We start from the raw sequence: 15,359 nt of genomic DNA on the forward strand, positions 1-15,359 counted from the left end.
TATTTGTAATTTTCTTGATTTAGACCATTCTTGAGTGCTGAATGAGGTGAAAATTATCAGAATGTTTTCTAATCGGACCTGAATCAATGTATAAAATCAACTATGAATAACAAATTAACAATGAAAAAAAATGAAAGTTAATAGATTGCATGTGTAATAATGATAGGCAAAAATATAATACTCTTTCCAATCACCGTTCCGCCCAAACTGGAATAGGGAAGCAAAGTAACAAGGAACAATATAATCATAGAGGGCTCTGTACGTTTAATTCATGTTTGCTTTGTCACACTAAATATGATGCGTTGCTCGTTTTTCATTCAAACCCCTCCCAGTGAAGCTCTCAAAGTCACTAAGGCTTACAGCTACAGAGAAGTCGAAACTAAAATTTTCATTTAATAAACTACGTTATTACTATAAAGTGTGAAATTTACGAAAATAAAATTGTTAACGCTCCGTATGTAGGGTGAAAATTTAAACTCAGGTTAAGCATATTCAAAGATAACACTTTTTACTTTTAGCTTCTTATCTGTTGTCACAAATAAGCCGTTTGCTTACTTTTATCTAAGAAACTTGGTAAATTTATAATTTGTATAATCCGTTGATTTGACAATCTATATTGTCGATTAGTGATTAAGTGACATCTAAGGATTCCTGAAGTAACTAATACGTAACATATTGCAACAATGTTGCTATTACCTTGAAGAGCTCAACACCCGTCACCAAAGGTTCGCTTTATATTTAATAGATGGCGCTTCCATAAGTGTGAAGAGAATAATCGAGAAATTTTATTTACTTTCACTAAATATCCTTGTCTATTAGTAATTTAATAAGTATTTTATAAAAAAAATACTACTTTTATTATTATTGATGTACGGATAGTGATCCTAATGTCAATAGGCTGGATGCATGCATGCATGAATGGAAATATATTTAAGCCATTCATAGTGAAACACATTTTGAACTGTGCTTAATAATCTTATGATTCTTGTTTCAAATATATTTGCCTTCGGAAACCTCAATAACCGTGCAAGAAATTACTAAAATTAACCTTTATTTTGTATACCAATCATAATAGGAAAGTGTGAAATGAGGCCCTGCAATTAAAAAAGTGACTCGTAGATGAGACATCGATTAAAAATTTATATAAAGAGAGCTTGAAAGTGTAAACTAATACTTAGTAATGATTAATGTTAAAGTTTTTATAAAAACAATTGCTTTTTATTGAAATAATAACTTCAGTTTAAATAATAAAATACATACTGTTTTTAAATTGAATCTTTATAACGTCCATTTTTATTTGCTCTAAAATAAAACTTAAATTTAGATCAAAAATTTTATAAAAAGATAGGGAATGAAACAGAATATAAACTCCCACATTTATTTACAAAAATATAAAATACTTAATATTAAATTTTAAATTAAATATATTTTGAGCATAATTTATGTACACTTTCATCATTTGAACCAATCAACGTTTTAAATATTAATATAACACCAAAGTAATGCACACACAATAACTTGTCTATTCGTAGCGACGTTTAAAATAACTAATAATTTGTTATTTGCAAAATCTTTTGGATTCCTATAATGTTTAATATAATACTACATAATTTAATACGTTATCATAGATTACGTTTTGCTGAATATCACCATTGCGACACTTAAAGTAACCGGTCATTATGTTATTATGACTATTCCGTAACTTAGCGTCTACTGTATTTATTTACATAATTACACGTTATAATATTGCAGATTTTCTCCAGCCAGGACTGAGTTGTATATCGGGACCTCTGAAATGAAGAAACGGATACATTTTAAAAGATAACACAGAATAAATGTGTTAGAAATTTAGTAAGTATTTTATACAATAAGAACTTTTTAGTCAGTTTGTTTGGATTGTTTGTGCAGAATGATTAACTATCTATATTGATTAATAACAACATAACCTAAGATTAAAACAATAAGTTAGTTTTGTACAACCATTTAGTCAGTGGACTATGAGAGCCGTCTTACGTTTAGTAGGATCTATCACCATTGCATGTTACATAACATTGTGCAAGTCAGTCAGAGTCAAGTCATTAACATACCTCAGGTCAGTCATTTGTCAAATGTCAGACTTGTAAAATCCTGTTGCCTCGGAGGAGATATTTTATATCTTTCTTCTGTCTTTTGTTTTCTTTGTCTGTTGTGTTCTTTGGTGTGGATACTGTTGTAGTTGAAGTTGAAGTTGTGGTCAAGGGGTCTGGAAGGAGTTCCCCGGGTAGCACGCCTATCTCATTGTCACTAACCACAGGAGTAGGAAGGAAGGGAATCAAACCTTTTCTTAACATATCGGTATACTGTGTGTTAAAGCTTGGAACTTCTTCAGACGACCTCTGGTTTTCATTTAAATAAGCGTTAACTTTCTCTAGGTTGGCATTGATTTTTTGGATCTTTTCTTGTGTGAGACCTTGGTGTTTGGGTTGCGAAGGGGCGGAAGATAATTTGGACGAAGCATAACTGTATGGTGGGTAGGGATTTCTTGGATCGTAATCCGTGTAACTATCGGCTGGTTCGCCGTATGAGTTGACAGCGCCCCAGGCCATTGGCTTGAAAGGTGGCATCGGTTGTGGTGGTGGGGGTACTTGATCAGTGAGCACAGTTTCTTCAGTGTGAGTTGCGGCAGATGAGAAAGCATCTTTAATAGCCGAGTATACTGTATGTAGAAGTGACGGTGGTGGTTCAAGTGCTGTGTGACCACTTGATTCGTGATGTTCGATGTTTCCTGCTTCTGCGAGAGGCGTCAATATGACCAAACCGGCGTGGACGCCGCTGAGTTTTCCACGTCCTGTCTCAAAAATCAGTCAAACATAAGTTATGTCACGTCAGTTTATTTTATATGACGTCAATAGACCCATTGTAATGTCAATAAATAACATAATTACGTATTTGCAATGGGATGTACGTAAAAAAATTGATAATAGTAACTGTAATTAAGCGTATATTAGTGTAATTAAGGATAATTTTGCTAACATACGCTTTAAACATGTTCGCTATTTTAGCTATCACTTCCTTATTTAAGTATAAATACGCACGACTTTATCAAATGAGGTTAATGATTGAGGCTCAGTTATACAACACTGAATAGGTCAAAGTTCAAAAGTAGTAACTTCATATATTTGTCACAAGTCCTAGAATAATCATAATTCAACCGAAGAATATTTAATAGACTTGGCACTATTAAATCATATGCAAGTTTTATTTTAATAATGCTTTAAAATATTGAAGATTGTTGTAAAAAATTTAATTCTTAGAATCAAAAACATTGTCTAAAACAGCTTTTAGCACCTTTCACGAATTAATCGCTAGAGTGATCATTGCGTAACGTGATGAATTCATAAAAATACAACTTGGGCATCAACGAACCATGTACTGTGACACAGTTTAGACCTACGCTACCAGTTGTTGTATATTAAATTGAGTATAAATATTGAGTAAAATAAAAAGATGTTTTATGTAACACTCAATATCTTTTTACAGGAATATCTTAAAAGGAAATATCTTATATAATTGTTTAAAAAAATATGGCTTATAAAATGTATAAAAATGTCACAACAGCTTACATTATTAATTTGTTATTTCTCGTGATTTTTTTATTACATAAAATGTATGAAATGCTACACACACCTGCCTGTTATTTTATGAATCCAATGAATAACAATACCCTTTAAACGTTTTTTTATATTCTGTCCACATAACAAACGTTTCGTTTCGTAATCTGCCGCACGTTAAAAATAGCTGTAGAGGTTGAATCAAATTGTTCGAAAACATTATTCTTTCCTCAAATCTCTTCGATCAGGTTCAATATTGAAATATATATCGCATTAGGTTAAATAATAAAAATTATTATGAGAAAAAAATATAGACTAGTTTAAGGATTTTTAAATTTATTTTAAAAAGTTACTTCGATCGACCTCGCTGTATGTGGTGAAAAGCCCAATAATGTAACGAAATTGTGTGGACACTGCCCCTTGTGAAACATAATGCGTCTATTCCATATAACGATTTATCTTCTTATGACCAGCTTCCTTATATGAGGTAACTTTATTGTGACATAGTGTTTGACTGTTGGCGTTTCCCTGATATAAAAGATACCATGTCAGGAATTCTAGTTCTTGCTAGGATTGCAGATCATGTAATATCATAAATTTATTTCAAATTACATAAAACAACCTGAATAAAATAAATCAACAAAAGTTTCTAATACTTAAAACGGTGGTTGTTTTTCACCTAAAAATATAATCCAGTAAGCGAAATGATTGTAGGAATAGATTGGATCGCTATGAATAACTTTAGGCTCATTTAAGGCGACCCGGTCATTTGACCCACAACAATAATTCAGCTAGCACGTTACGTATCAGACCGGATAATGACATAATATACTTTCACTAACCTGTGGTCATGATAAATCTTCAAGAGTATTGGTTTACTTTAATTCTTCCTTGGTTTGTGAAAGGAGGAAGGCTATAGTTACTGTTCCTGGACAACCCTGATATGTGACACCTTATTATAGATTTTAGCTATAGAAACTTTTTGTACATTAATTACTTTCAACGTTTGAAAGTCTTGTAACTTTTTGTTGAATTCAATTAATAATTGAGTTTCCTACTTATCTAATGTAATTTTCAAAATTATGTGTTCCATAACAGAATAGCTGCTTTACCAGAGTGTAAGTGTGTTAAGGATTTAAAACAATACGAATTATATAACAGTTTCCTAAAAACTTCTTATTGGTATTGTAGCCAAATGTTACGTTGTTGACAGTGACTTTCCGTTTAAAAATGAAAGTGAACGTATGTTAATGAGCTCAGTTCTCAAAAGATGCTTAAGTTTTGAGATGTTTATTCAAATATAGACTTGGAAACGAGTTGAACGATAAATATAAACGTAATTTGACCATTACTATTCTGATGTTCGTAGAATTTAATATCTGTATGTCGTCGACCTCTTAGGTCTATTTATTTGTATTTATTAAGTATATTTCTTGACATTTAAACAATTGGTTCACATCTATACAGTTCACCATAGTTATTATTCTATTACAATAAAAATAACAGTATTTCAATAACGTTTTGATCTTTTACAATTGTGAAGAGATTTCATAGACGAACAGAAGAAAAATAACAAGACTGACATTGTTACGGAAACAATAATGATATTTTCGTTCATTTTAAATGTATACATAATTTTGATTGTCGTGAATGGATTTGCTCTTCACGTATATAAATAAACATCAGTGAAAGGTTTTATGTCATTATAGACACTAGTCGGGACTTAAATGTCTTGGAGAATCTCTTTTTTTCTCTTTAGAATGTATTTTTGCTACTCGTAGTGACATTTCAAATTTAAATCTTGTAAGGTATATTTTTGTAAATCATAGATACGAGTATGTTACGTAAAATGCTAGTTATTTAACGTGTTTCAGGAAATGTGTGAATTAGAATGAATCATATGGAATCCTTCTTAATGAGAGTATTGTTTTGTTTTATAACGTTATATCACATTCTGGTTATCATTTATAGCATTTTTACGTCCACTTTAATTGCGTAGTACATGTCAGATGTTACGTATTGATATTGAATAAAAATAACGTTGGAATTTTTCAAAAAATTTCATAGGAACAACTTCGTTGTCAAATTAAGTATTGATTTCAATTAGTAATGATGTCTTCATCATCGGGAGTGAAGTCAAAAGCTTTAATATTGTTTCTTTAATGTGTTCATATTCTCTTCTACTTTGACACAGCGAGTACAGGTTTATGAAATGATATTTGTACTTCGCTTGATATGAAATTCTACAACTAACTATATACTTTTCGTTCAGCTCTTTGTACTTTTCAACGGTTCATAATAGATGATTTATGAATGACTCTATTACAGTTTATATTACATTTGAGTCTAAGCCTCACCGTCTATATGCGAAGGGTACTTGTGAGCTGCGAAACCAGTGGGTGCTGTGTGTGCTGGCGCTGTGTGGGAAAAGTGAGCGGGCGCAGTACCTCCATAGCCGCTTGGGCTAGCGTACTCCGCGGGGGGGCCATATACAGGGTGTGCTGCAAGGAATGTGGTTACGAGTGAATGAACGTGTCTTGGATTTTAATGAATTTTATATGAAAAGTACTGGTAGTTGTATGTATGAATCATAAACAGCGTTGTCGTTTTGTTAAGACCTAGTATATATTTTTGTTTCATTGCGGTTTGAGCGTACTTGGAAGCGATAGTTCATTACTTCTTCAAATTTCTTGTAATTAATTTTAAAATGAGGACGCATGAGACATACGGGGAAAGTAAAGGAGCTGTCTATTCTGGTGACTAATAGAAAGGTAGGTCCGGGTTTGGGTTACTTAATAAGAGTTCACCACTATGTTTTTCCTAGTAGGGGATAACCCCAATATTTAATCTCGTTTTAACATTCGTTAGATCGTTTGTTACAATTACGTAATGCTAAAATACCTATATAAATAATATAACAACGTTTTATGAAACAACCCATTTATACTTGTATAGATAACAGTTAAAATAATTGTAATAAATATTTTAATAGTATTTTGTCTTTCATAAATATTGGAACATAATAAGAATTCATATTTTTTTATGAGCAAATTATTAAGAGTCTTTTTTTTAATTCTCATTTTGAAATATCTATAAAAAAAATTTAAGTTGTACATCAAAACTGAAAAATTTTAGATTCCTATTTATTAATGACTTTATAAAAATGGTTACGTTAGCCGTAATTTAGTTGCAAATAAATTTCAGCGCTCCGTTTTCTACAAATTATATATTTCTATGTGGATTTTTTTTTAAATAAACATAATTGTAGTTATTATAATTATTCCGTAGTGTACATCAAGTCAGTTAGCTATAACAACCCTTAAAGTTTAGTGGAATACTAAAGAAGAAATTAAATTTATTAGAACTTTTAGATACTTTTTAAGGGTCTCACAGAGATAATGGATTTCAATGTCCCCTAGGGAAGTATTTTAAAACTTTATCAATATTTTTTATTTCTCTAAAATACTATGCCAAACTGCGATGCAGAGATCTCTAAAATGACCTTTAAACTTGAACCGACGTCTTATATTACATCTTATAGAAATTTGTCGACGAATTCTAAAAAACAATTATTTGTTATGAACAATTTACATTAAAATAATAGCAATAAATAACAAGTATACTATTTTACTAACTACAGTCACCACATTTATCAGAATATTAACCCTAAAGGTACTATTAAGTGAATATAAAGTTATTTATTGCAATAAGAATAAACAAATTTCACCACTCTTGGAATTTCGGGACATATTATAAGAATTTTCTATAAAACTGAAGAAGTCCTCATCTGGATTTACGTGTTTTATGTATGCCTATACTATTTTACATAGAACATGGTTTATGCCTCAAGTCTGAGCGGAAAGTGATAGAATTAATTTAGTATGTAGTTTAATTTTGTTATAGACTTAATGAATTTCTTTGTATGTACATATACACGTAGACAAAGTGAATAAAGATTTTGGGACATAATTAATAAACGTAACGAATGCGAAAGCACGTTTTAAATATAAAACTTTACGACGTTTAGCTAATTTTGTGACAGGATGACACCACATCATAGTTTAACAATGAAGCCACTACGACATCCAAGCCATTTTTATGACAGCATATAGCTTAACAGCTTCGAAAATATTGTAAGTAAAATGTAAATTTTATAGCAGACAAAATTGTGTTTGTAACGAATCGCACTTTCCTGTATAGAAAGCAGCTATTAAAGTAAATAAAGTCATTAATATTTGACTTTGTTAACATTGTAAGCTAGCGTATCTTAGAAATAGATTCTTGTAAGTAGGATTTAATTGGAAGCCAATAATACTTACATGGCTTTTTGTGACTCAGCGCTGCTGAGCTAACAATCTTCTTTCCAAAATTACTGACAGCGTCTCCCTTGGAAGATATCACTTTTCCTAAGGTGGCTGCTAAAGCACCACCTCCTTTGATAAGTTGACCTTTGAGAATTGTAACTCCCCCGGTTATAGCCTTCACAGCTTGGAATAAGGTGTGGAAGATTGATTTCTTCAAGCCCCAATAGTCCACATTTTCGTTGTGCTGAAATTATATAGATAATGTTATGATTACTTATGACAGATAATAGTTCTATAGAATTTATTATTATTGATTTATAAGTGTCATTATACCGGCTCGTAAGAGTATCCATGTTCAGAGTGACCAGTCTTGCTAGAGGCTGATGCCACGAAAGATGTGATACCAGCTGAAGCCTGACCCAAAAGACCGACTTTACTTTGTAGACCTGATGAAGCCTTTGAGACGACTGACGTAGCAAGTTCTTGTGCGGATGATCGCTTTGTCCTATTTTAAAAGTATAATTAATGAAATCTAACCAAGAAAAATAAATTTAAAAGATCATCTTTTCAATCACCGTAATTAAACTTTTAATCAGCTTTTGGAAGAATTATAAAATGATACTGAACATTTTTATATTCACGCAGATTCTGTGTATAATAAAAAGATTTAAAAAAATAACGTATAAAAAAGGAGATATGTCTCTGTGCCTCGTACCTCATTATTTCTTCAGCTGCAAGACCTTCAGCTAGGGCTTCCAGCTGTTGTGGGGTCATTCGGCTAATCGCTGCCATGTCTATAATATCCAGCTGCAACCTCCCAGGTCCGTAGACTGGGGCAGCCATTGATGTGGCCATGCATACCAGACAAAACCAAGCCTATAAATTTAGAAGTGTTGATTGTAACATCCTCGTTGATGATATTTGTTTATTGATTGAATCTTGAATCAAACGATATCAGATAATGGCGGTTAATAGTGGACAGTTAAATTCTTTATATTCTTTACGCAGCGACTCACGCGATTTGTATCAGGCACATGATATTCCACACGAGTCGAAATGAAAGTGACTGTATGTAAACAAAACAAACTTGTTGTCTAATGTTATGAACATTTATTATAAGAATAGCTATTGCATAACTTATGTGAACTTTGTTGAACTATTAAGGTAAAATTTTAACCTCTATTTTGGAATTGTTTGTTTAAATGCCGTGAAAGTAATCAGTAATGTGTAGTATACTTATTGAAATCATGACATTACATTTATCCTCTATTAGTCTTTCGTAATATATTACATTATATTATAATTAAACATAGTTTATATTTGTATGTATCATAAATATCGGTTTTTTCTTTTATGTTATATTTAAAGATAATATTCTTTTGAGTTTTTATAGTTAAACTTGTAAAAGTTTATCCCTATACATCAACGTGCTATTAATATAATCTATAATCTATAATATTATTATATTATAGATTATTTTTGGTAAATAAATCTCTAAAATTTAGAGACTCGATAGTAAACTTCAACTATGCCAAAAGAGTTTTTGGCTGACGACATTTCTTACATAGTTATTTAATATTTAGTTGTTAAAATATATCCGAGCAGTAAATATTCTACGCAGCACCATTCAGCTGTGCACGAGCCTTGGCAGTGAAAAGGGAAAGTGGTATGCGTTAAGACCGCAGCTACCTTCCGCTTACTTACTCGTGGTATGACCGCGGTGTGGCCACTAAATAAGCTATTTATTTCTATGTATATATATGTATATTATATTTTGATTTTAAGTTTGACTGTAATAAATAATTCTTATTTTTGATTTGTTCAATATCAAGATGAATAAAATTTATGATTAACTAATTTTGTAGCTTTAGAAATAATAATCACTAAAACATTTCCCGTCATCAATATTTTTTTAAGCTTGTAATTTTAAAGGATTTTAATACTATTTACGACTTCGATAAAATTAACCTAATACATAAATAACAAACAATTTCAAATATACTTAAAAAAATATCAATACTGAATCAATTATTTCAAATTACTTTTATACCTCTTGTTAGTTAGATCATACATTGAAAGAAATTTTACATTTTTACCCAAATATATTTACTTCATTAGATAGGATAGGTAGAAATATTAATATCGCAATACGACCTTCGATGCGATATAGCCGTATATTTGCGAAATAAAATTACAAAATGCATGATATTTAATCAGGTTACAAAATAATGATAGTAGAAAAATGTGCGAAGGAAGTAAGCAATTGCCATTTATAGTGGAAAATCTACGCTTGCTTGGACCAGCTGATTAAAGGTTGTGTTCCAGTATTGATATCAGGTTGTTTGAAGTGATATTTGCTAAGTTAAGTCTATTTATTTTTACCGATTTTTTTTTTAATATTATAAATTGTTAATTCAAATAACAGTTCGTTGTAATAACATTAAAATACGTCTCAATGTTTTTGTAGATAAAATAAGGGGAATTATAATAACCAAATCTCTAATTTTCTGTTAGTTGAAGTAGATGTGATAAGTGATATTGAATGAGTGAGTGAGATTTTATAAAAATGATTTTACTCCGTTACAATTAATTTAAAAGCAAAGAAATTGTATGGAACATTTTTTTGTTTATATTTCCGTAATCAAGTCTAAAAAACAGGATCTTCTTACGTCCGCTTCGGTTATTACATAACAAACGATGTTATATGTCACTTCGTGAGATAACAACATCATATTTAACATAATTCTGTATACTATTATGCGTAGAATTTTATCGGAAAAGTGTTAATAAAACTGTGTTACTTCACACATGATTCGTAAGAAATTTTGTATTATGAGATCTAAGATTTTTTATTATAACCGTGATCACGTTTGCTGAAGAGTATGTAGTTTTTTACAAAAATAAATCACGCGTAGTTTATCCGAAAAATACTAGTTTCATTTAAATGCATTTTGTATTATTTTATGTGAATGATTAAACCGACCAATCACCGGTGAGAGCGACCAAGCCCATGTGTTCTGAGAACCATAATAATTGTAAACTTTCTTTCGGAAATACCTGTCTAAAGTTCTTGACATTTTTCAATTCCTTTGACTCAATTACCCTAATACTGGTTCATTATCTAAATAGCTTTTTCTAATTGATGTCAACATGTGAATTAAATTACGAGTATTATAGAAATAAAGTAAAAATATTTTTTTTGTGAACGGTACGTAGTAATACTTAGATCGCGAGTATTTTTTTAATCTCATTATTTATACATTTCTATGTACTCGATGTATTGTTTATGTAAGTATAATTGTGCAATGTATTCAGTGTAAATGTAGGTTCTCTTTACTTCTTCTATTGTAAATTCGACTAAATTTATACTAATCCGATTGTACAAATAAAATAAACTGAATAATATTTTCGTACCGTCCTCTCAAAATGATTATGTAATATATTAACATATCGTTGGACCATTTTCTCTTCCAAAATCTCTTATAATAATATACGGATGTATTTCTTCGGACGTAAAAATTCATATTAACCTTTTTTCTCACGTAACATCTCGCTGACATGGTTGTGCAATTTTGCTCACTGTGACCGACAAAAAAAAAGGCCTTTAAACACCGTCCCCATACATATTGCACATTCCATACAAAACTTAAAATTTTAGCATTATTTTATATTAGTCATTTAAGATATTGGAAGAAATATTCTGTAAAAGATTTTTTTATATATATAACTTTAAAGCGGCGTCGGTAATTATTGATAGTTTGGAATCAATCATATGATAAATAACTATTGTTTATGTTACTGGTATTCAGAAAGCAAAACGCCTTTACTTTCGTTCGCCGTTACACAAGTCAGTGGCCTGGCTTACAGAAACTTGTAAATACATGATAGAAAAAAAAAATGACCCGATTATTTCTTTGGTCTATACGTTCAGTGTTACTTAACTTTTGCTACTAATAACTGATAGGACGGTTCTTTATGATTAAAACATAATTGACATAATATAAAATACAAAAGAATCGCGAAACCAGTTCAACGAAAGTTATGTGACATTACAAACAATGACCGATTGTAACTCATAAAGTCTAAATTAAACACGAAATTTCATTTTCTCATCACATCCGATTTTAAAATGTCCATTTAAATGAAATTATTTTTGAAAAAATTTATAAAGATTAAAATGAAATTCATAAAAATTATACCAATTTTAATACAGAAATAATAAAAGTTTTTGCGAAATTTATTTCATATATTTTCATGTACATCTGGGATAAAAGAAGAATATTTAATGCGACGTAATTCTCATCGTAGTAAATTGAAGCTATCGCGTCTTAATTCGTTACAGCGTTTGAGTAATATTTGAATGTGTTTTAGGAGATGGTTATTAAAAGTTTTAAAAGATTATTTAATATGTGATCGGTTACTGGGTGATGTTTCGTAATTCAGTTCACATAAATTATAAGTGTGTTAAATGTGAATGTTAATTGATGTTGCATGGCCGTCATATTAGTTATTTCAAAAATAAAACGCTTCATTTGCAATTTGAGTTATCAAAAATTTGTTAATAATTAATGCGAATATTTTTTAACTAATACTTAATTTATATTAAATCATATAAAATTCATTTTTATTTCTCCACATATTAGTTATTTGATAACTAGCGCCAGTTAAGCTTGTGTTTAAACTAAATCTATGTCTCTATGTGATTATTTGAAACTTATATTTTATAATGATTTTTGTTTAATATTTTATGTATTTATTGTATATAAATTTGTTTTCATGTGTTTATTTAATTTAAGTAACAATAATTTTGATACAACTTGACTTGTAATAGCTACTTAGTTTTGGGGATATTATTGGGGAGTATTCATTTATTTGAATAAAATGATATGCAGGCAAAATGCCAGCAAATAATTGCATACTAACAGATTTGATAGAATTTTTTACATACGATTATGGAATTGATTTTTTAAAATCTCCAGCATTCGTATGCGAAAATAAATCAGTATTCAAACCATTAATATTAAAATGACTATTCTGTAATTTAGTACCAAGCATACGACGTTAATTTTAGCCCAGAAGGTTTTTTTTTTTTTGCATTTTTCTTAATAGGTCTAAAAATGTTAAGCAAATTGGTAGGTGCTTGTGTTAAAATATTATTTTGCTGAAAAGTGAAAGTTTTGACATTTTTTCGGAAAGCGAATTCTTATTTGAACATTTTTACCTTTACACTATGGCTTTCAGATTTTAAAGGTTATTTCTTCCGTATCCTAATATATTCCAACAAAATAAATAAAACGATGTTTTTAATTTAATTTATTGATCTGCTGCATTAAAATTATAACAATATAAGTTTATTGTATATATTTATGATGAACGATCTCAACTTGATTTCATGTTTCTGTATTATTAAAATTATGAATCAATCAATATAAAATGTGATTAAGGATTAAAGTAAAAAAGGACTGAGACATAATGAGATCTAAGATTTTCGCGAGTATTCATTTAAATAAAACTAGTATTATTCGGATCCGCGTAGTAAATCCGAATAATACTAGTTTTATTTAAAGGACTGAGACATGAATAAATTGGTGACGTGGATTTAACACCTACAAACCTAACAACTAGTTTGATATACATAGATAATTAATACACAGGTCCTTAATTATATGACCGCGTTTCATTTAATAAAATTTTTAAGTAAATAGTTCATCGAATAATATTTGCTACATTGTGGTAAAACATGAACAATGTTAACTGATACCTTCACATAAATTATTTCTTATAACAATTTTGCATACTTTGTGCCAACTATTGAGCTGGACGTTTCTAGGCATTTGAGCCAAATGTGAAAGCTACTGACTGATGAGGAGATACACCACATATGTTAACTATGTATAGGAAATTATAGTGGGATCTCGATAAATAATTTTCAATATGAGGTAGTAAAGGATCTCAAGTATTGTGCTATGTATTTTTATAAAGAAAAATTACTTTCTTCCGTTCTTATAATTCCCGTGTTATTATGAGATGCCATCAAAACCCTTCGCTGCTAGCAGTTTCCTCGTGAGATCTTACATTTTAGATACTAATTAAATAGCATCTTTTGTTTTGTTCCTTTTGTATTGTTCCGTAACATCCTTAACATAAATTGTTGTACATAACGCTTGTGTAGTTGCTGCGTGATTGACTCGTATACACATACACAAAACTTTCGCTTTCATTATATTCGTTGGATCAAAGTATTAAGAATTAAAACAAGGATATTTTAAGATAATAATTTTAGATCTCAATTATTCTAACTTATATACTTATTTATAGATTAATGCAAGAAATATAAAATTAAATTAAGTTAAGAAATAAAGGATTAATTTATTTCCGCATATTTCTTGTAAACATTGATAGTTTATAGCTTCTAACTCTGTTCTCCATAAAAAAACGAAGCATGTTCTCACATCAGTCGATTATAGGAAAAATCTATTGTAAATAAATTCTCACAACACTTAGAAACTATTGGTGGAAGTGAGAAGTTAACTTTTTCTTATAAATATGAAAATTAAGTTACATTTCTAGTTATTTGATTAACATAAACAATTAAATGTACAAAATAAAAACAGTCTGTATTTTGATCATTCGTAAGCATTTCCTAATAATGTACCGCGTTCAAATAAAACTGAAATATCAATAAACTACTTGTCCTTAACTTAATTATCTTAAAAAAAAATTATTTTTATTTAAATAAAAAAATTAATTAATTAAGAAATTTCATTCTCACACTTACTTTGATATTACGTGCGTTAGTCATCCTCTCGTTTTGTTACGACGGAAGACACCAAACCACTTCCACTTATCACAATCACAAATCAATAAATACAGGCAATAAAATAGTTAATATTGAGGACAAATATTATTTAAATAAATTAAAGTTTGTATTTAATTTTGAATATTGCGAAGTTAGCGCCGAAATTTCGATAAACTTTCACGCGGCTGTACGTGCGTCGCGCGCTGTCACTCTCACCGGTCGGCGGATACGTTTTTTCTTTTTATTTAAAGATAGAATCCCCTCTTCGAATGTGCAACATCGTATAATAATGTGCTATCAAACTTTATTGAGGGCATCGGGCTTACAATCTTGGATTTTGAGACACCTACCATTTGAAGGGAGGTTTCCTATTACGACTGTTGACATATAAATATTTAAGTATAAATAAGTACTGCTATAAATATAAATCTCTTTATTATATTCATCAAAATATATTAAAATTTAAAATAAAATTTTTATTTGCGATCGCATTAATTGCGATCGTAAAATCTAGAAGAAATATGCCTCGAGGTGAAGATGAAATAAAATTGAAAAATTATCACGTCGTTTTGAAAGAACAACCATTTTAAAATTTTTATTACGATTTCCATAGTTATAGATTATGAAATAAAAGTATGTTATTATAATGTTTATTTAAATGGTGTG

General features: G+C 29.8%; 1 protein-coding gene across 1 annotated transcript; it reads right to left on the reverse strand.

Moving 5' to 3' along the window:
- Positions 1 to 1,374: 1,374 nt before the first annotated feature.
- On the reverse strand, positions 1,375 to 14,908 carry LOC116766940 (uncharacterized). Its single transcript, XM_061521709.1, has 7 exons — positions 14,673 to 14,908; positions 8,610 to 8,770; positions 8,228 to 8,399; positions 7,910 to 8,138; positions 5,948 to 6,091; positions 2,088 to 2,827; positions 1,375 to 1,790 (listed from the first exon to the last, which is right to left on the reverse strand). Exons 1-6 carry the CDS (start codon positions 14,694 to 14,696, stop codon positions 2,112 to 2,114), a joined length of 1,446 nt encoding a protein of 481 aa, XP_061377693.1. The 5' UTR covers positions 14,697 to 14,908; the 3' UTR covers positions 1,375 to 1,790; positions 2,088 to 2,111.
- Positions 14,909 to 15,359: the final 451 nt, after the last annotated feature.

This window comes from Danaus plexippus, chromosome 10 (assembly GCF_018135715.1).
Source record: "Danaus plexippus chromosome 10, MEX_DaPlex, whole genome shotgun sequence".
NCBI lineage: Eukaryota > Metazoa > Arthropoda > Insecta > Lepidoptera > Nymphalidae > Danaus > Danaus plexippus.